The sequence below is a fragment of the Coregonus lavaretus genome (genome assembly GCF_964263955.1).
Source record: "Coregonus lavaretus genome assembly, chromosome: 4".
Classification (NCBI taxonomy): Eukaryota; Metazoa; Chordata; class Actinopteri; order Salmoniformes; family Salmonidae; genus Coregonus; species Coregonus lavaretus.
The window spans coordinates 3,013,233-3,035,625 of record NC_139991.1 but is presented as its reverse complement, the minus strand read 5'-3'; the positions used below and the strand labels follow the sequence as shown (position 1 = coordinate 3,035,625).

Below are 22,393 nucleotides of genomic sequence, written 5' to 3'. Positions count from 1 at the left end.
CAAGGTATTTTATCTGCTGAAGAAGGGAACACAGGTTAGGCCCAAATTAACCAGATTAAGCACTATCACTTATTTAATCATATTCACTGTTTGCTGATTTGATAACAATACATCTCTGTGGTGAGAGAGAGCACTTTGACTGAAGGTTCCAGTGGCCCTAAACTCTGTAATCTACTCCACTGACCACACCCCTCTTACTACATGTCCATCGTCATTGTGATACTTTACCCCGTTGGCGTCTGTAGGCTCTCCTATAGCCATTTCCATTCTTTCCAGTTCCATTTGAGCCTCCTGAAACGAAACAGAGGATAAGACTATAAAACTCCCAACCACTGAAAACTATAATTGTGACAAATATCACACTGCACTTTTAACACAGCAGCATTTCTGACCTTGAGGAGCTCATCCATATTGGTCACCTTATTCTCCATGCTAGACAGACTCCTTGACATACCTGTAGGATAAGAGAGAGAGAGGGGGGGGGGAGAGAGAGAGAGAGGGGGGGAGAGAGAGAGAGAGAGAGAGAGGGAGAGAGAGAGAGAGAGAGAGAGAGAGGGAGAGAGAGAGAGCGAGAGAGCGAGACGTTTAGTTCATGGAAGTACATGATTGGTTAAAACGGTGAAACAAATTTGCCACCATACTTCCCACCAACTCACGGTTGACTTTAATTTGATGGCTTCTCTGGAGTCTTGATTTGCCACTTGCTCCTTGTTTGTCCTATGGAAGTCAACAAGAACCATTCAAAATCATAATACCTTTACTGGCACTGCACCATAGGATTACAACAACGGATAAAGCCCACTAATAAAAGCCACTTACCATACTCTTTGATGCATTTGAAGAGAAATTCAAATCTGTAGAACAAGCACAAATTTCATGCAGGATATCATTGAGGCCTCTACACTAAATAAGGAAAGAAAACGTTGCAACATATCTGTTTACAATAAGAATCAGGACACACTATATATTTTTAAGGCATGTTAAAATGGGGTTACTGAAGGTGTTGTACCCAGGGTGCAGAGGTATCCACGCTGGGCACTGCAGTTGGTTGAGGTCACCAGCTGAAAGGGATCCATCATCACATATGTGCAGAGGAGCGGGGTACTCCCATTCCCCTTAAAAGGACCATTCTCTCCTGTAGCATTATACACCACATACACATGAAACAATTATTTGAAAAGCTATGAAATGTACTGTTTTCCTTATAATACTGTTATTTTAATATTCTGTTTTCCAACAACAATGTATTATTTAAAATGTCCTTATATTATAGCTGATGGATCAAGTGTGAAAGCTTGGTTCTAAGCTTACCCTATGGCTATGTTCCAAGACTATGGTGGAAATATGTTATATTATATGAGCTTATGAAAATAATGGATTTCGCTGATATCATTTGATACTGATAATCTGTCAATAGTGAAGACATGTGCTTCTCACATGGTAGCTGTCAGAGTTTCCAGTTAAGACATGCTTGTCATTTACAAAGTGCCTCTGTACAGCTCAGAAATTCCTTTATGACCATAAGCAGTGGCTTAATTATGATTACTAAACTTTAGCATTTAATTACATTTACATTTACGTCATTTAGCAGACGCTCTTATCCAGAGCGACTTACAAATAGGTGCATTCACCTTATAGCCAGTGGGATCACCACTTACAAATTCAATTCAATTCTCATGGTTCACAGAGAGCTTAAACCGGCAATCAGCAGTTGAAACAATAACAAAGCGTAATCCCCGCCACTGTTTCACTAAAAAGCTGAGGGATGGGGCTAGAGAAATGTACCCACTGGGCAAAAACTGGTTGAATCTATGTTGTTCCCACATAATTTCAAAAAAAAAATTCAAGGTGATGAAGTTGAATCAATGTGAAAAACTGATTAGATTATTTAAAAAGTCATCAACGTAAGGGCATTTTGTCATTTTTTTCACCCAACTTTTAATATAAACTCAATGACATGGTGACATTTTTCTTTTGATTTCATGTTGAATTCATGTAAGTTGACAACTCAACCAAATGTAAATCAAAACTTGACGCGGAACTGATATCTGTGTCCAGTGGGTAACCACTGTCAAATTCATAGACAGGCCTATGAACACAAGGACTGGCCATCCATGATATCAACGTTATAGTTTTAAACATGTTTTGAGGCTATACAGTGTTTTGTTTTACATTTAGTTTGTTTACAAACATTGGAGTAAAACAAGCTTATATTTTGGGTTTTGATAGGGGTACGACACTTGAACTGAGCTCATGAGGCATTTATAAGTCATATTCTTCAAGAATCAATGGATACATATAATTAATTTATAATTTATGTGGTCCTCTGTAGCTCAACTGGTAGAGCACGGCGCTTGTAACGCCAAGGTAGTGGGTTCGATCCCCGGGACCACCCATACACAAAAATTTATGCACGCATGACTGTAATTCGCTTTGGATAAAAGCGTCTGCTAAATGGCATATTATTATTATAAGTCCAAAAATATATGTAGCTACAGCAGATTGCCCAGTAATTTTTCAATTAGAGCTATAGAGAAATCAGTGTCAAACAAAACCTCTGCAAAAGAAAGGGTGCAGCCTGGAACCATAGTATAGAGTGGTTTTCTAGTGGTTTACCAGTATTTTTACTCACCAATCACCGGCCCCTGGTACTGCCCTAACACCCCCGTAGCCACCCACCAAGTGAGGTTCTCTGTGTGTCTCTCTTTTGAGAAGTCCTGAAGAAAGCTCTTAGTCTTGCAGTTCAGGGCCCTCAGAAGTTTCCCTCCTCGCTCCTTGCAGGACTCCTGGGCTTGAGACCAACTCTTTGGCTTTTGAGAAAACTCATAGGCCATATTCCTGAACACATGTTTGAATTCTATAGAAGTGGCATTATCTGCATCATCTTCACTGCATGGTGTACTGACGGTAGATACAATCCCAACAGAAATCCACAAAAAGAAAGAGGCTTGTATGAATAAATCCATTATAGGTGGTAGAGCTATGGTAGCCTACAAACTGCAACAAGTACTGCTCTCAGAAGAAAGGCACACTGCCCATCTTATGGAAATTAGAAAGCTTTCTTTAGAAAAACGGTGAATACACTCTTACTACATTAGGAAAATCACTGCAGACACTCAAACAACATGCAAAGTGAAAAAGTGCCTTTACGTCACTCAAGGGCAGAAATGTTGAAGAAAAACCTTTCCCAATCTACTCCACTTTACAAGTCAATTTGATGTAGCCTAATATTGACATTGAACAGGGTTGTAACAATACATCTTTGGTTTTCAATTGGTTTATGAAATTAATTTAGGCTCATACGCTATCCTTTAATTTTAATCGTCCATTTTATTTTATCTTATTTGTGCACATTTATGCAGAGAATTACTAGAGTTACTAATGAGTCCTTTGTCATATTCATATTAATTTGTTATATTCATCATAACAAATTGTAATGTTTATTATGCAGAATCATCATTGAACTCATCATTGTGGTCCTCTGTAGCTCAATTGGCAGAGCATGACGCTTGTAACGCCAGAGTAGTGGGTTCGATCCCCGGGACCACCCATACGTAAAAATGTATTCACACATGACTGTAAGTCGCTTTGGATAAAAGCGTCTGCTAAATGGCATATTATTATTATTTAACTCTTATTTGACATTTTCAGAGCTGCCTTTGAACTATCGCGAGATTACATTCAGGAAGTGATTCTCGGCAATGTGAGAGAAATGCTTCCAGACATTTTCAAAGTGATATAACATCCATGGCGGGACAGCTGAAGGTAACATCATTGATGAAACAGTGATGTTTTAATCGTTTGTATTTGTCATGAACAATGTTTTGACTATTTGGTAAGCGAAACTGGACAGTAGCCACTTCACGTTAGCTACTACAATCAGAGTGTTGTTGAATGAAGTGAGCTTGCTAACTTTGCTTGCTACCCTGTGGCTAGTTAGCTTGTTCATGTAACTACTCTTTGTTAAGTGATAAGCTAGTTAACTGTTTGCTGGATGCTGAATGACTAGACAGACTCAGGCATGCTGAATTATACCCACTGGGTTGTACGCATGGGTTGTTAAAAGGTGGTAGTCTCTCTGGGTATTCTGGTTCACTCTCCCTCATCTAGTGATTGAACAATTATTGCAATTTCACCTGATGTGCTTCAACAACAGTATGCCAAGTAGTAAACATCATATTTCAGTTTATTCCCATCACATTGTTTAATTTTTTGTTTGCAGCGTCTGAAGGACGCAGTGAAGATCATAGGGTCCGGCAGCGTCCTGTTTGTCTCCTACCTTACCGCTGTGGGAGATGAGCGCTTCTACGCCAACCAGCTCATGCCCTTGCTGCAGAGGATTATGGGAGCAGAGACAGCCCATGTCATGGCTGTGAGGTTCATCGGCCTGGGTCTGGTGCCTCAGAACCACTACCAGGACCCAGCATCACTGGTTAGTGTGGAAGGAGGTGTCCTCTAGCCTGGCATGCAAACTGATTTTGCTATGTTCGGGCTGGTTTGACCTGGCTAGGTTCATTCCTGTTTTGACTCCTCACTTACACTGAATTGCCTTTGTGCTGGTGTAAGATTAGAACGGAATGTATGCTTTGTTTGAGATTACCTTCACTCCCACTGTCTCATAACTCAACTAGCTAGTCAAATCTAATTTTAAACCTTTTTAATCTAAGTTGTGACTGTTCTTTTGGTCACTGTGTACTTCCATGGAATTTAGGCAACATTTATACCTGGTGTTGTTAATTCTTATCTCCAGGAAGTGAACGTCATGGGCCTTAAGTTCAAGAACCCCATAGGGATAGCAGCAGGATTTGACAAGCATGGGGAGGCTGTTGACGGGCTGTATAGACTAGGCTTTGGCTTCGTGGAGGTGGGGACCATCACCCCCAAACCCCAGGAGGGGAACCCCAAACCACGTGTGTTCAGACTGACCACTGACCAGGCGGTCATCAACCGGTACGGTTTGAATGAATAAGACATGGCTACTGAACCATGGCATGGCTGACTGTCATTCATTATAGACAAATGTTTTTAGCTTGTGAATTCTGTGTTGTTATCAGGGTGTTACACTGCCACCTCCTTGCGCTCGCTTTCATACTCTGAAAGGTGCTGTGAAATGAGATGCCATGGCATGGTTATACATATTCATGAGTTGTTAGAACACAGTACTTTGCGTATATGAAAGGACATATTGGTTGTCAGAGAAGTTCATCCTAAGCTCAAGAAAAAGCAGCCCAGATCCAAACGTAAATCAGGTATTTGTAAATAATTGTTACACAGTAAAGAAGTCTGCATGTTGTCATGGCTGTCTATGCTTGCTTGACATCGTTCTAAACATTTAAGAGCAAACCACTGGGGAAAAAAAATCTGAACCATCCCATTTTCTTCAGGGATGGGAGCGATAATTTTCTGTAATTTTCTTAAGTGTTTTGAATAGCAAATTCTAAACAGGCTGACTGACGTTGACACTGCCCTAGCACAACAACATACACTACCGGTCAAAAGTTTTAGAACACCTACTCATTCAAGGGTTTTTCTTTATTTTTACTATTTTCTACATTGTAGAATAAAAGTGTTAAACAAATATTTTATATTTGAGATTCTTCAAATAGCCACCGTTTGCCTTGATGACAGCTTTGCACACTCTTGGCATTCTCTCAACCAGCTTCACCTGGAATGCTTTTCCAACAGTCTTGAAGGAGTTCCCACATATGCTGAGCACTTGTTGGCTGCTTTTCCTTCACTCTGCCGTCCGACTCATCCCAAACCATCTCAATTGGGTTGAGGTCGGGGGATTGTGGAGGCCAGGTCATCTGATGCAGCACTCCATCACTCTCCTTCTTGGTAAAATAGCCCTTACACAGCCTGGAGGTGTGTTGGGTCATTGTCCTGTTGAAAAACAAATGATAGTCTCACTAAGCCCAAACCAGATGGGGTGGCGTATCGCTGCAGAATACTGTGGTAGCCATGCTGGTTAAGTGTGCCTTGAATTCTAAATAAATCACAGACAGTGTCACCAGCAAAGCACCCCCACACCATAACACCTCCTCCATGCTTTATGGTGGGGTGGGAAATACACATGCGGAGATCATCCGTTCACCCACACCGCGTCTCACAAAGACACGGCGGTTGGAACCAAAAATCTCCAATTTGGACTCCAGACCAAAGGACAAATTTCCATTGCTGGTGTTTCTTGGCCCAAGCAAGTCTCTTCTTCTTGGTATTCTTTAGTAGTGGTTTCTTTGCAGCAATTCAACCATGAAGGCCTGATTCACACAATCTCCTCTAAACAGTTGATGTTGAGATGTGTCTGTTACTTGAACTTTGTGAAGCATTTATTTGGGCTGCAATTTCTGAGGCTGGTAACTCTAATGAACTTATCCTCTGCAGCCGAGGTAACTGGGTGTTCCATTCTTGTCGCGGTCCTCATGAGAGCCAGTTTCATCATAGTGCTTGATGGCTTTTGCGACTGCATTTATTATTATTATTTAACTATGCAAGTCAGTTAAGAACAAATACTTATTTACAATGATGGCCTACCCCGGACAACTTGTGCGCTGCCCTATGGGACTCCCAATCACAGCCGGATTGTGATACAGCCTGGAATCGAACCAGGGTCTGTAGTGACGCCTCTAGCACTAAGATGCAGTGCCTTAGACTGCTGCGCCACTCGGGAGGCCAGGAAAATCACTTGAAGAAACATTAAACGTTTTTGACATTTTCCGTATTGATTGACCTTCATGTCTTAAAGTAATGATGGACTGTCGTTTCTCTGCTTATTTGAGCTGTTCTTGCCATAATATGGACTTGCTCTTTTACGAAATAGGGCTATCTTCTTTATACCCCCCTACCTTGTCACAACACAACTGATTGACTCAAACGCATTAAGAAGGAAATAAATTCCACAAATTAACTTTTAAGAAGGCCACCTGTTAATTGAAATGCATTCCAGGTGACTACCTCATGAAGCTGGTTGAGAGAATGCCAAGAGTGTGCAAAGCTGTCACCAAAGCAAAGGGTGGCTATTTGAAGAATCTCAAATTTAAAATATATTTGGATTTGTTTAACACTTTTTTGGTTACTACATGATTCCATATATGTTATGTCATAGTTTTGATGTCTTCACTGTTATTCTAAAATGTAGAAAATAGTAAAAATAAAGAACCCCTTGAATGAGTAGGTGTTCTAAAACCTTTGACCGATAGTGTAGTTGGGTTAATACAGTGAGCTCCAAAAGTATTAGGACAATGACAATTGTGTTGTTGTTTAGGCTCTGTATTGGGACAATGACTATGTGGTTAAAGTGCAGACTGTCAGCTTTAATTTGAGGGTATTTTCGTCCATATCAGGTGAACCGTTTAGAAATTACAGCACTTTCTGTACGTAGTTTCCCCATTTTAGGGGACCAAACGTATTGGGACAAATTCACTTACAGTATGTATATTAAAGTAGTAAAAAGTTTAGTATTTGATCCCATATTCATAGCACACAATGACTATATCAAGCTTGTGACTCTACAAATTTGTTGGATCCATTTGCTGTTTGTTTTGGTTGTTTCAGATTATTTTGTGCCCAATAGAAATGAATGGTAAATAATGTATTGTCTCATTTTGGTAAATTTTATTGTAAATAAGAATAGAATATGTTTCTAAACACTTCTACATTAATGTGGATCCTACCATGATTACGGATAATTGTCATGTGAATTTCTATCTCTAATTCAACCTAAGCTTGAATCATTACCAGAGGTTGTAAGGCTCTAGTTTTAATCATCAATGATTCAAGGTCCACAACCCACAAGTATTATCTGTATATTTATTCATGGAGAGCTCTGACGCCAAAAACACAAACATACGATTTTATACCTCCTGAACTTGACTCCTCCCACCTTTAGGTGGCTTTTCTAAACAGTTTCCGCCTTCCCCTTCACCCTTGAATGTTTAGTACCGCCCCCTCTGTTAGTGGGTTGACACTACATGATAATTCTAACATTTATACTGTATTTGGGGTGAAATCCTTTAGTCATTATTCTTAAAATCCAAATTAATCTAACAATCCACCCCTTTGACTAAATATTCCCACATTCAGGATAAATGTATTTTACAAGCATGATTAATCTCAGAGATCACATCAGAACTAATAAACATTTCATCCAATTGCGGTCTTTCAGGGTCCAAATCCTCGTCATCCACCAAGCCTGGAGGATAGTTTTTCACATTCCCCTGGTCAGAGTCCGGAGTCAGTCCATCTCTCATCATTGTTTAGATACTGCATTTCACCAACACCTGACTCACCAATCCTCGGACACAGGGAACAAGACAACAACCACATAATACAAGAATACCCATACAAACACTGACCGCTCCTAAGATGGTGGCTGCTAGGGTTTTCCATTTACCAAATATTTCATCAAACCACCCTATCCACAATGTACTAACTTCTGAGTTCAGTTCATCCTTCACTTAGTGCAGTTAATTCTGTAAGAGCTCTGGTGACTGTCCCATCCAGTGTGGTGTTGTTAGGGATAAATGTGCAACAATGGCTTATCTTTCTATAGACACCGGCCCTTTCTGCCTGATCTAGAACCAACCTCTACTAAGTTATGAGCGGGATGGCGGATAATCGCTCAGAGATCCCCTTTACTGCATCTCTAGTCTGATCAATAAATCGTTGTTGGTTGTAATATATATAATTTATCCAATCCATATTTTTGTTTGTCACCCACCAGAAAAATGTTGTAGTAAAACTCTCCCATATTTGATTCATAGCTTTGTATTCGTCTGGAACACCCCTGGGGATGCCTATACCATCTATCCAAATTGGGCTATTTCCTTCCTGACCTATATTTCTTTTTCTCACCACACATCAGTCAGAGGGATGGTTAGGCTCCTAATTTTTTTTCCTCCCTTCCTTATCTAAATCAGTCACATTAATTATCTCCTTACAGCCATCAAAATCACCCAAGTTACGGGTGCCATTTCTATGTCTGTAACACTGGTATTCGCCAGGAGTTAAAGTGAATCTAGGTGGGCTGGCCCAGTATGTCAATTTTGCCAGCCCAATCCCTGTGCAATTTGGCTCTTTTTGATTGGACCCCAGGTCTAATACACAGGGAAACATTGCCTTTGGCATTGGGGCGGTCAACATTGTCGGTCGCCCAATGGAGCATGCATAACAATTGGTCTCTCCCAAGGCCCTATAGCGGTGTACTTCATCCACTTTAACCAGATTCTCATCAGGGACCCCCTCCACTTCCCCTTGGTTCCATTCTTGGAGGAGAAAATCTTTCATAGTGGACGGGTTAGTCGAATTGACTCCGTCATCCCTTGACTGATTTACTCGGTCTATTGCTGTTAGTGGATTAATGACAGTACCTGTGCTTTCCATATCTTTTGACTCCATCAAATGTAATCTTAGACAAGTATCCCATCCGTATTTGTCCGTGCAAGCCCAGTAAGTTATTTTCATGTCCTCTTTAGTGACCTTTACTATCGTTACTACCATCTCCGTGGGGATGTCGTTATACCTTCTTATCCTCCATCTGGACGTCCAGCCCCCCCCCGTCTCATATCTCCGTCCCCCAGTATGTCTAAATACCTGAGCCCAGGAACAATCCGCCGAGGGAGCTGAACATAAATACAATGGGATTTTATAATCCCACCTTGCTTGCTTATCTGCCCTGATAAGATCCCTGATCCTAATTTTGAATCTTACTCCCCACCCTTCTCTGACCCCTATTTTGTAGATCACTCGTCCTTGACGGTCAGTATGTCGGGTTGCTTCCCTTTTATTTCTTAATAATGGTAAGGCCATAGCGTAATTGGTGCGAGGTGGTGGTGGATCTTGACATACCAAGACTATTGCCGAGACTATGATGCAGCTCAGGGTCACCCATATTCCCAAAAACCGCCAACCCTCTCCTGTCTTGAGTCCTTCTGCTCGGTACCACCCCATACTCACACCCTAGGAACACACTACAGTGATGATAGGTCTGGGTAGGAGATCTTCGTTGACAGAGGTGACCCCCGGACCCTGTGGCCCAGTTCTGCTCGCCAACTCTGCGTGTGCTAAGTGGTGCTTGTATGTGGTCTTACCTTCTTGCAGTGGGTAACATGGACCCAGGTTCCTCTCTCTGCTATTCTAATGGCCAAGGCGGTGACCAACATAACCTGATAGGGCCCTTCCCAACAGGCCTGCTTCCAGTTTTCCTTCTAGTGACTGGATGCTCACCAGTCACCTGGTTAGATAGTGGGTTACCTTCTCCTTTAGTTCACCTGTGGGGCACAAAACCTCTGACATACGGGTGTGGTTAATAAACTATCTTCACACATGTTCAGATTAATCTAACAATTTCTGACTGCATTCTCTTTTTAGACTGTATCTAAAACATTTTTTTTTTTTTTAAGTATTTTGTCCTCTCCTTCGTATATTATTTAATCCTACAATTAGCCTCTTCCCCCCTCTTGACACATAGTTCTGCTCATGTGTCAATATTTACCACCTACCTAACATTCCCTTAGGTAATTTATCAACCAATTGCCAAGCCTTTCATTTTTGAGATTGTCTTTTGCTTCGTTATTGCTCCTCCCACTTCCTTTGTCTTTTATGGCGGCTAAATTCGACTTTCATTCAGTTCAGAATCAATTAGTAATCCAATCAATCAATCTCTTATCTTGTAAAAACACTTATGTTTAGTTCAACCTCTGTTCTACCCCGGCTCTCCCGGGCTTGACCTGAAGACTGATTGTTGGACATGACAAGTCCATATTTAGGTCACCTAAGTCTTCTGCCTAGCAACAAAGAATAAAAACCTCTATGTTCGTGATTAACCCAGTTATCTCTAATAGCCCACCAAAAAAAAACCCATCATCTTTAAATCACGACCAATGTCATATCCCTCTTTACTCTCTACCATTTGGGTAACATCCCTGATATATGTATGCCTCCCTAGAGTTCCCAATGATTTTACCATGGGCCGCCATTGCCTTCCCATAGATAAGATCACTTAATTTACCCGTATGCAGTACATAATGGAGTACCCAAGCTTTACAGCAGTCTATCCTTACCAAAAAGCTCATCATTCTTCATCTAATTTTTTTTTTCTCTAGTCCCTATCTACCTGATCCTATTGCTAAATCAATGATCAAGGCAATAGTTGTCTCGCCTTAGATTGTACATTCCTCTGATTACTGCAGCTTATTCCATTAATTTAGGTTCAAATATCCCCAAAAAAACTGTTCCATGAACTGTTGAAAATCCCCTAAATTCAACATAACAACCCTTTATAAACATCATGCTGGGTGTGTTTTTTTTATTTGAAAAACCCAATTGAAAAATAACAATCAAAGATAGTTAGGCTCAACTTAATTTGGTAGCTCCCTCTTATGACCTAAATACTGCCTAACTTCACTACTGCTCCCCCTTGCCCTGAGCAATATTCCAATGAGATAAGCTAATCTCTTTCTCCTGGTTATACATTTTGTTAACCTTCAATTACCATCCGTAATCTAAAGATGGTAGTACATACAAAACATGATACAGATATCCCCAGTCCTAACCCATGAATAATGTTTGTATCAATTTAATTCCTTATAACTAATCCATAAAATCACTCAAAATTCCTCGAGTATACAATGATTATTTAATTGATTACTCTAAATCTGCTACATGTGATCTCATTTCAAATGATCCATTATCAATTATTTGATCCACCCCCTAAGAAAATCTCTCTCCCCTTCTATTCTGGAGTTCTACCTCTACCAGCTATTTCCCCTAGTGGCCATTAAATACTCAGCTCCCGTATGTTCTTTTTCTTACTCTATCCTGTCTACTATTCCGCTCATGATGGATTGCATCTCTCTTGACCTCGGCTAACGAAGTAGTTCCCCATCCCACTAAAGTCCTCTTAATATTCCTGCTTATTTCTGGTCATTTCGTGGTCCTCTGTAGCTCATGCTGGTAGAGCACGGCGCTTGTAACGCCAAGGCAGTGGGCTCGATCCCCGGGACCACCCACACACAAAAAATTTTATGCACGCATGACCGTAAGTCGCTTTGGATAAAAGCATCTGCCAAATGGCACATCATTATTATATTATATATTTCCCTGTCCCTGGGGAGGCTCAGGTATGCCACTTGGCCACTGTCTTCCTGTTTACATTCATGTACTTTGGAGAAGTCAGCATGTCGTTGGTAATGTTCCCTTAAATTATTACACAACTCAGTTATTTTCCCAACATATTGCCCATCATTTGCCCATGGTAGGACTGCTCCATTGGCATCCCCTGAAACCCACTGCCCCCGAACAGCTGCCCAATCTTTCCCAACTAGGGTTCTGACTGCTCTCTCAATTTCCCCTGTGTTTAGCTTAAAGCTTGCTGCTAGACTCTCCAAATCCCTCCTGAACCCCTTTATTCCTGTTTTAGGGTGTACTACACCCTCTATAGCTCTAACTACATCTCGCTGTGTCCACGCCCTATATACATCCAGTGTGTCTGGTGCTTGCTCCTCCCCAGCCCTTGGGTTCGGCAAGGCTATCAAAGGGTACTGGTCATCCCCTTAAACTGTGTATTTCCTCTCTACTCTCCCTGAGTTCTGTAATTTCCTTCTGTAAAACTGCTTGTTGTCTCATCTTCTCCTGCTTGTTTTTCAACCCTAAACAGTTGCCTTCTCTCCATTTATTTTATTCTCTCCTCCTTAAACTGTGTACTTATAACCAATGTTTTTTCAATCCATCATCCTAATAGTAAAAACGATATCCCATTGTTCACATAACGAAACCAAATTATTTTTTAGAATCCACCATTTATTTTCATCCACCACTGGTGTTACTCAACCTATACAATAAAGTAATAACCATTTGAATTCATCAAAGCACTTCCTCTCAGTAAAGTCTCCCGACCTCCACTTTTCCCGCCAACCAGAGCCACAAATCATTCTCCTTGTCCTCAACTCAACCCTCACAGCTCTATCGCTACTTCAGTTCGCCATCCAATTTCTTCAACTGTTCTCTCTGATTCGGCCCTAATCAATAAAACAAATACTTGATATCGTTGATAAGCATACACTTAAGGATGATATTCCATAATGTCATTCGTACTTGTAACATGTTTTCATAGACCTATCTAGAATACTAAAGCTATCTTATGCAACTTTTAATACACGTAAAAACTCTCTCTCTCTCCACCCATTCCCTATTGAATAAGTGAGTTTTTAACCCCCAACCACGCTCCAAATCTTCCCTTTAGCATTAACCAACCAAATACTAAGTAGTATCCGGTTACCATTCATCCCAGCCGTTGAATTCCCTCATACACACATATTTCACCTTATGCCATTCAAATGCCCAACACAACATAATAGTTCAATGCAACCCTCTATTGGTTCTGCAAGTCGCTCCGGACCAGAGCGTCTGCCAAATGACCAAAAATGCAAATGTAAATATTCTCTACTTTCTCACTCATGACGTACGTCTACGTTTGAGTGTGAAAGTTCATACATATGCATTGTTGGAATTTTATAGGTACCTCTCAAATAATCGCTTTGTGGTGTTTTTAGCCAATTCTTAATTGACACCAATCATTTTTTCAAACATTTTACCCGTTGAACCAAAAAATTGACTGTCCTATTCCTTTTCTTTACCCCTGCAGTCACGATGGTTAAATATTCCTTTGTTACCGTTAAAGCACTTTCGCGCTTAAAAAAACACTTGCTCTCTCTAGCCCCTCCTTTCGCTGTTTTTTCAAATTCATTTTATATGCATCTGCCTAATCATATAACTTCTAACTTTTTACTTCGAGATGCCCAATAAATTCATACCTCTTCTCCCAAATGGATCCATAAAACATATTTCTTCGATCCCCGTTAATTCTCGGACCTCTTTAGAAGATTTATTTCCCATGGTGGAAAAATAAAAATCCCCCCTTTAGTAATAATTCCCAGAATTATTCTTCTAGGAGCTATTATTTTAGTGCGTCTCTTGAGCCAATGTATGATCTGCTTTTGTAATTAACCATTTAAAATTATTTAACCCCTAACCCAGAGTTTTTTATTTAAAACTCCGGTTTCATGAAAGGGGTCGATAACCATTTTTTCTCACGCGACCAATTTTTTTTTTAGCTCCTTCCTTGAAACAATTATCACGTATACTGATGGATTCTCAAGTCTCACACGTACACAACATTATACAGTCATTTGCTAAACCTATTTGTAACCTAGAGGTCGTAACTGCTCTAGTTTCATGAAACACACAGAGTTCTAGCAAATCCCCAGTCGTATACGCGACTTTTGACCTGTTTTATGTATCCATAGCACACGACAAAAATCATCCCTTTCCCTGTTTATCGTAGCACTGTACCCAGTACAGTCTCAATAAAAACTAGTTTACATTGGTGATGGCCTTTCACCCCTTGTCATTTCGGACTAGATTATTCTGGTAATAGCTATTTACCTAGGGTCAATTGCGGACCCTCCCCGTTTCGTAATAATTATTACTTCCTTTGAGATTTTGGTAACTATTCTCTGCCCTCCACAAGAATTACTATTCTCATACAAGTTCAAATCATTTCACCAAAATCCATGAATAAAAATTACTGACCTTTTCCTTGCAGTTTGGATTTAAATGCTTTTTCAAACTCGTTAACGTCTTTATCGTTCATAAGAGTAATCACCGGCTTGTTTATAACCTTAACGTCGAAGGCCAGGACTATTCTCCACGGATGCAATCACCCGGCCGTGCACGGATTCGGTGTCCTTAGAACGATAAAGACGTATTTAAGCTCCGCTCAAAGGACCAATCTGTCATGTGAATTTCTATCTCTAATTCAACCTAAGCTTGAATCATTACCAGAGGTTGTAAGGCTCTGGTTTTAATCATCAATGATTCAAGGTATTATCTGTATATTTATTCATGGAGAGCTCTGACGCCAAAAACACAAACATACGATTTTATACCTCCTGAACTTGACTCCTCCCACCTTTAGGTGGCTTTTCTAAACAGTTTCCGCCTTCCCCTTCACCCTTGAATGTTTAGTACCGCCCCCTCTGTTAGTGGGTTGACACTACATGATAATTCTAACATTTATACTGTATTTGGGGTGAAATCTTTTAGTCATTATTCTTAAAATCCAAATTAATCTAACAATAATCCTGAATGAATTGTGAATAATGATGAGTGAGAAAGTTAGACGCACAAATACAGTATCATATCCCCCCCACCACCAAAAACTAAATGCTAACCTCCCCTGTTATTGTAATGGTGAGAGAATAGCATGTCTTGGCGGTATGATATGAATCACTCATCATTATTCACAATTCATTCAGGATTTTCCGTAATCATGGTAGCATCCACATTAATGTAGAAGTGTTTAAAAACATATTATATTCTTATTTACAATAAAAGTGACTCAAATGACACAATACATTATTTACCATTCATTTCTATTCGGCAAAGAATCATCTGAACAGCAAATGCATCCAACAAATTTGTGGAGTCACAAGCTTGATGTAGTCATTGCGTGCTATGAATATGGGACCAAATACTTAACTCTTTACTACTTTAATACACATATAAGTGAATTTGTCCCAATACTTTTATACAAAAAGTGCTGTAATTTCTAAATGGTTCACCCGATATGGATGAAAATACCCTCAAACTAAAGCTGAGTCTGCACTTTAACATCATTGTCATTGTATCATTTCAAATCAAAAGTGCAGGAGTACTGAGCCAATACAGCAACACATTTGTCACTGTCCTAATACTTTTGGAGCTCACTGTGGATGTAGCCACGTTGTTTTTCTTTGATGTCATGTAGTCAGTAAATGAGAATAAGCATTCGTATATTAGGCTAGAATCAATATGATTAATTCAATTTAGCATGGACCATATGCAGGTATGTGAGGTGCTCAGACTAACAAACCTCTCATATATTAATATGCCAGAGTTCTTCTTTGACTACTCGGTGTACAACAACACAGCTTCCCAGAAGTTAAAGTCAAAAAGAGTGCATAAGAAGAGCATGAAATAAAGGCCTCATTTCATTATGGTGTTGTTTATTAAAGTTTTACTCCACTGACTGAAATTATTTTGCCAAAAAACACATCTGGATTTCATGTATCATGGATTTTAGTAATCAAATGAATTGAATATGCACTCTTGACAGTCAGGGATAAACACATACTGTATCATAATGGCATGATAAAGGAATGGATCCTAAATTGCTGATAGTTGCTTTTTTGACATGTATGGCATTTTGTGTATTACATAAACTTAACCTCTTGATTATGTTGTGGGTATGTTTCAGATATGGGTTCAACAGCTTTGGTCTTGCAGCAGCACAGGAGAGACTAAAGGCAAGAGAAGGCACCCAGGTAGAGCTGACTAAAGGTACTAGAGAGACAACTCATGTTTCTGTCCTGTCTGTCAGACTGATAGGTTTGACAGCGCGCTGATAAATGTCTCAGGGGCACACAGCCAATTACACTACACTAATCCTCTGCCCCTATTTTATATGGACATTATCTTTCCCCAGGCTCAGAGACGTTCCTAATACCAATCACACTCTAGCAGAGGAGCTAGTAAACGCTTACAAATGATTATCCAAGTCGGAACAGTACTAGCCTATACAGTCTTGTATTGACAGACAAAAAGCAAACAACTGAAATGTTTTTGTCAAGTGTTATCGACAAAACATTTTGACTGTTGTATTTTTAAAACATTGCTTTATATCTTTAATGAAGAGCATTTGGTTCAAGTTTCAAGTTTGATTTAATTCAATTTGCCATATTTTCAGTAAAATAGAGCATTAGTAACAAAATGTCCCCACTGATTTAGATTGTGACATTAAGCCAAAATCACACGGGGTGATGTCCGTCAACGGCGTGAATTTGCGCGTGCGAGAACAGCAAGCATTAATTCACATAGACCACGTACCGTAAACCAGTTATTAAGCCGTATTTGTCATGGAAAGCGATTATAAACAGTTGTATACTCTCTTGAAATCTTAGTTACCTCATTCCTCAAGTTTTCCAGCCATAGTAGCCTGGACTATATGCCCATGATCTAAATCAAAACAGGTAGACTGCTGTATTGTTTTCAAATAGGTAGTCTATTTGTCAGATAAACCATAGCCTACAACCAATTTACTTTTTAACCATACAACTTTACTTAGCAAAGTAGGGAAGATCATAACAATACCTAGAATTCCCTTTCTACAAACGAACAGATTTAATTAATTTGAACTAAGGCACTCACTAACCATGCACATTGTTTGAACTGTATTTCAATCCAATCAGCTGTAAGCAACAACGGTGATACTGTCAAGATATGACATTGACAACGAGATATATAATTCAGAAACACAATCCAGTTTATAAATGTAGAATGTCATTGCGTTCATGCATTGCTACACCGTTTTTCATAAGGACTAGCCTATAGGCCTACATAATGTTGGCTTGCAGTTAAACTTATGAACACTAAATAGACACTTTTTAACTATACATTTCACAATTCCAGAGGTAACAATGCACCAACAGTCTATTTTTTGACAATTTATCAGCTCATTTTACCAGCATTGTTCTGCGTAGACGCGAGAAAAATGTTCTTGCTTCCTAACGTCTCGATCACACCGACAGCGTTATTGCGCACAATGGTACGCAGCATCATCTGGATATGTGTGCAACAAAAGTTCAACATTCACCTTCTGCTACCATTTCTGTCAAGCCGTCTACACATACAGTTTGATGCATACGTTCGATAAATCCAACTTATGCACCACACAGAACGTACTGCAACTGCCTCTGCAACTCAATGCTGCACAGGCGAACACAGTGTTCCATTGGAAATTAATGGACTTCTGGCGTACCAAAACGCAATGTCGATGTGATCAAGGCGTAATTTGATGCGCTATACGCTCGTGACGCAGTTGACGCTTGCGGCCTGTCTGTTTTCTCTTAATTCACTCCCATGCATTCTATTTACGTTCTGACCTTAACCTCTCCCAGGGACTCAACTGGAATATATCCTGCTGTCTGTGTGTTTTTAGCTGGCCTGCCCCTGGGCATCAACCTGGGAAAGAACAAGCTGTCCCAGGATGCAGTGGCAGACTACCAGGAGGGGGTGCGGGCGCTGGGCCCGCTGGCTGATTACCTGGTGGTGAACGTGAGCAGCCCCAACACCCCAGGCCTCAGGGACCTGCAGGGGAAAGGGGAACTGCGAAAACTGCTGTACAAGGTCAGTGGCTGGCAATGTTTGACTGACCTAGATATGATTTATTTATATTTTATTTAACCAGGATGTCACACTCAAATGTGATATCATAAATTGTATTTATTTTATGTTTGTAGTGTATGTATCATTGGCTTTCCAGAGAGCATGTTGTTGCAACTTTTCCTTTATTGAAGTCTGGTGTTTCTGTTCAGTTCAACTTTATTGACATAGCTGGTGATGTTTTAATATGGATTTCTATGTCAAAAGATAATTGACTTCCCATTTAGACAACATACACATCACACAAGCAAGCAAGCACAGCACTGTTTGGATTGAACACGAATAACCTTAGAGAAAACTGCTTAGGTGTATTGCCGTTGTTTGGTCTTCATGTTGTGCTGTACATTGTCACATCTCATTGACCTGTGTGGATGTGATGGTTATAATTGATTGTGTGTCTGTGGTGGCTCATGTATATATCCCTGTACCCTCCTGTCTTCCCCCCTGTTCTCCCTCTCCCATCCAGGTGCTGAAGGAGCGTGATGCCCTACAGGGGGGGAGCAGGCCACCTGTACTGGTAAAGATCGCCCCTGACCTCACCGACCAGGATAAGCAGGACATTGCTGATGTGGTCACAGAGGTCAGTCAGAGGCCTAGACACACAGGGGTCAGTCAGAGGCCTAGCCACACAGGGGTCAGTCAGAGGCCTAGCCACACAGGGGTCAGTCAGAGGCCTAGCCACACAGGGGTCAGTGTGATCCTGTGGGCCTCTCTATGTAGCCTACTCACCAAGCCTTAACCTACAGTATATAGCCCCCAATGACTTGGGGCTGCTTACTTTGGTCATCCGTGTTTCTCCTGTTTGCTCATCTTCCTTGCCACACTTCTCACCCCACTCACGTAGTCAGCTTGTGTTCTGTAGGCGTCATCAGAGCAGTCCTGCTGCCGTGGGTCTTAGCCAGCAGAGGACATATCACCAAATTGATTTGAATGCATTAGTGTTGCCTCCTCTCCACTCTCTATGTTAAGGGGACTGGAGGAGTGTTTCTGTTTTTCTGTGTTCATGGAAGCGGACAGACTCCAAATGGGAAAAGGGAGACCGATAGAAAGCACAGCAAATATTTGAAGAGTATTAGATACGTTACGGTAAATCTGTGTCAGACAGTCCATTGGTGAGCTGTGTCCCAACATCGATGGCCAAATGTTGATATTTTTCCCACTAATTGGTCTTTTGACCAATCACATCCGATCTTTTCACAGCCAATCTTTTTCAGAGCTAATCTGATTGGTCAAAAGACCAATTAGTGAAAAAAATATCAGAATTGGGCTGCCTGTCTTAACGCAGCCTGAGTGTATTCGTTCAAGTGTGCCTGGAACAATTAGAATGCTACACTAACTCCAATAGAATACAGGACTCACTTTTAAACAGATTACAAGTGTCTGTATCATGAAAAAAGAAAGTTAGGATTTGTTCATCTTAATTCTCAATGATTGGATTGCCTAAATTTGTTTGATGTGGTGTTATGGGGTAATGTCAAATAGGTAATCATGGTTTGTGTTTTAGCTTGGTGTGGATGGGCTGTTGGTGTCCAACACCACAGTATCCAGGCCTGAGACCCTACAGGACCCCCAGAGTAAAGAGGTGGGAGGGTTGAGCGGCCAGCCCATCAAGGAGCTCTCTACACGCACTGTGAGAGAGATGTACAGCTTGACAAAAGGTAGGTAGGCTCTGTGAAGGATCATCATAACACTGCTGCAGCTGATACTGGCCTGATTGATTGATTGATTGATTGTGGGCTGGGGTGTATAGAATGTTCTCTTTATTCACCCAGTATTGCTCTTTCTCATTGAAGGTAAGGTGCCAATCATTGGAGTTGGGGGTGTAGCCAGTGGACAAGATGCCCTGGACAAGATCTGTGCTGGAGCCTCATTGGTCCAGTTGTACACCGCTTTAACCTATCAGGGTCCACCAGTTGTCACCAAAATCAAAAGGGAACTAGAACAGCTTTTAAAGTAAGTGTGAACTTGCATGTGTTTTTTTTACTGCGTGACTTAATATGTAGTTTCATCTAGTCAAATTGCTTGTATTTGTCGTATTCTGACGTTATCCTATGTTTTACAGAGAACAAGGATTTGCAAGCATATCGGATGCTGTTGGAGCTGACCATAGAGGTGCTGACGGGAGATTTCAACAACAGTCTAGAGAGGGACAATGATCAGGATCAGTCGGCTCTACAGGTTAGATTGACTACCATACAGACTGATGCCTTTGTCAACTTCCTGCCTTTACTTGAAGTCTATAGTACATGAAGTTGCTTGTAACGACTGGCTAGAATGATATCTTTGCACTCAAATAGTATGGCAGTAACAGCAGTATTGGGAACCTGCCCCATTTCACGGTTCTTACTGGATCTGTTGGTTATTGGGCAATGTAACCGTAAGAATGGTTAAGTACCAAATGACACCAAAGTGCTGACAGTATTTTGACACTAGCAGTCACATTGTCATGTGTAATGTATGTAAAATAAAAATCGAATGTTTTTAAAATGATGTTAATATAATGTGTGCTCTATTTAGAAATACTGTGTGCTGCTATTTATGTAACTATGTGAATATAGAAATTGAACATTTGTTCACAAAGAACTTGGTTTCCATTCAAAGTGCTTAACTGCAAGTCCCTTGTAAATCGCTGAACTGCTACCCACATAATGGAGACCTCATCTGAAATTAGAAATCACCTAGCAATGAGCGGAATGACAATTACCTGACAATTACCATTTAACCTTGCGGCAGTAGTCAGTTAAACACTGAGGAAATATAACAGCTTTGACATTTAAAGAAAGGGCAATAGCACAATTACTGGCTTAGTGTCAGAAGGCTTTAAATACACATGATCACACTGTAAGATGGTAAAAACCGCCTTAACTCTCAGCAGTATAGCAGTGTAACTGATGAGAAGTGTACCAGAATAAGCTTCAGAGGTCAGTGACAAAGAGAGCCAAGTCCAAGAGGTTGCACTGATGGTTCTTTGTCCAATTCCTGACCTGTTGCGTACGCTGAATTGAATTGTAATGCCTCCTGTTATGAGTGTAATGTCAAGGGGGTACTTTATGTATGTTAAGTCATATACATTAAACCATATACATGAACCTTCGAGCACACGCCTCAGGCAATAATAAATGTCCATTTCAATTATTATGTCTTGACTGTGCATGTTTTTGGGTGGTACGGGAAATGCTGTAATTGATCATCATAATCCTGGTCGGTCTTATTGAGAGTCTATCAGAACCTGTTGGTACTCCTGTCATTCTCAGAACCTCGCTTGTACTTCTTCTCCCCTGCCAACATCTGGTGTCTTGGCAGTTGACCTCTTTAGAGATTATCCACTTCATGGCCCTTAAGGCCTTGTGTAAACCCTGTATGGCATTATAGCTCTCCTTCAGTAGAGGTTACTCACTCACCACCCCCTGAGCAAATGTTTCTGCCAGAGTTTGTCCATTGTACATATTTTCCCATGTCAGAATATCCTCTCACCGCTACTCTCCTGAGTGAGTTTGATATATTCCTAGGGTAAAGAAGTTACTGTTCTTTATGTTGAGTCCTTCCAAAGGGATCATGAGAATTCAAGCAGGCACAAAAGCAATCTTACTTCCTCTGATATCCATGTTGACTGAATGTCTGGTCTGACTGCTGGGTTTTGATAAGAGAGGATTGATATAGGGGAATTGTAATGCTTATAAAAATGGCCTTTGTCTTCTCCTTAACTGAACTGCATCTCTGCAGTATATAGGCTGTGGGCATCGGCAACAACCCATGGCTCGTGATTAGATATCAGCCTGGCTTAACTCAGAGGCACTGTACTGTAGCATTGTGGGTAAATAAATGTTATTCTTAGTATGCTCACACGCTAACACATTTCCTGGAGGGTCTCCCTGACCCTGACTGCTGACGATCTATTGGCCACTGCTGCTGATCTCAGAATACATGTGGGTCAGAATGGACCACCTGTGGAGTGATCCTTCCCTTCCTCCAGAGAGTCCAGATAGACTTACTCCCCAAAAGCTGGATTTGTCAGAAAATGAGTGCGTTGACGGAGAAGACTGGCACATAAACAAAACAGACCCATCTGATAATCTGAGGAGAGACCACTTGTCAGACATACAGTTTATAGATGATGCTCTGTGTATACAAAACA

The 22,393-nt window shown here is 40.7% G+C and overlaps 1 protein-coding gene across 2 annotated transcripts; it reads left to right on the top strand.

The window, feature by feature from the left end:
* Positions 1-3,677: 3,677 nt before the first annotated feature.
* LOC311127269 (dihydroorotate dehydrogenase (quinone), mitochondrial-like) lies at positions 3,678-21,393 on the top strand. 2 transcript variants are annotated; one of them, XM_084159072.1, is made up of 9 exons: positions 3,678-3,765; positions 4,223-4,432; positions 4,751-4,950; positions 16,295-16,377; positions 18,035-18,222; positions 18,725-18,838; positions 19,763-19,916; positions 20,052-20,211; positions 20,321-21,393. In XM_084159072.1, exons 1-9 carry the CDS (start codon positions 3,748-3,750, stop codon positions 20,412-20,414), a joined length of 1,221 nt encoding a protein of 406 aa, XP_084015198.1. In that variant the 5' UTR covers positions 3,678-3,747; the 3' UTR covers positions 20,415-21,393. The 2 variants fall into 2 exon arrangements, with proteins under 2 accessions (XP_084015198.1, XP_084015199.1); XM_084159073.1 differs by having other exon boundaries at positions 3,715-3,835.
* The last annotated feature ends 1,000 nt before the right edge of the window (positions 21,394-22,393 follow it).

Excerpts from the sequence above, each read along its gene's own strand:
- LOC311127269 (XM_084159072.1), top strand. Across the intron at positions 4,951-16,294 it reads GACCAGGCGGTCATCAACCG|ATATGGGTTCAACAGCTTTG; the intron begins GTACGGTTTGAA and ends GGTATGTTTCAG. Across the intron at positions 16,378-18,034 it reads CCAGGTAGAGCTGACTAAAG|CTGGCCTGCCCCTGGGCATC; the intron begins GTACTAGAGAGA and ends GTGTGTTTTTAG.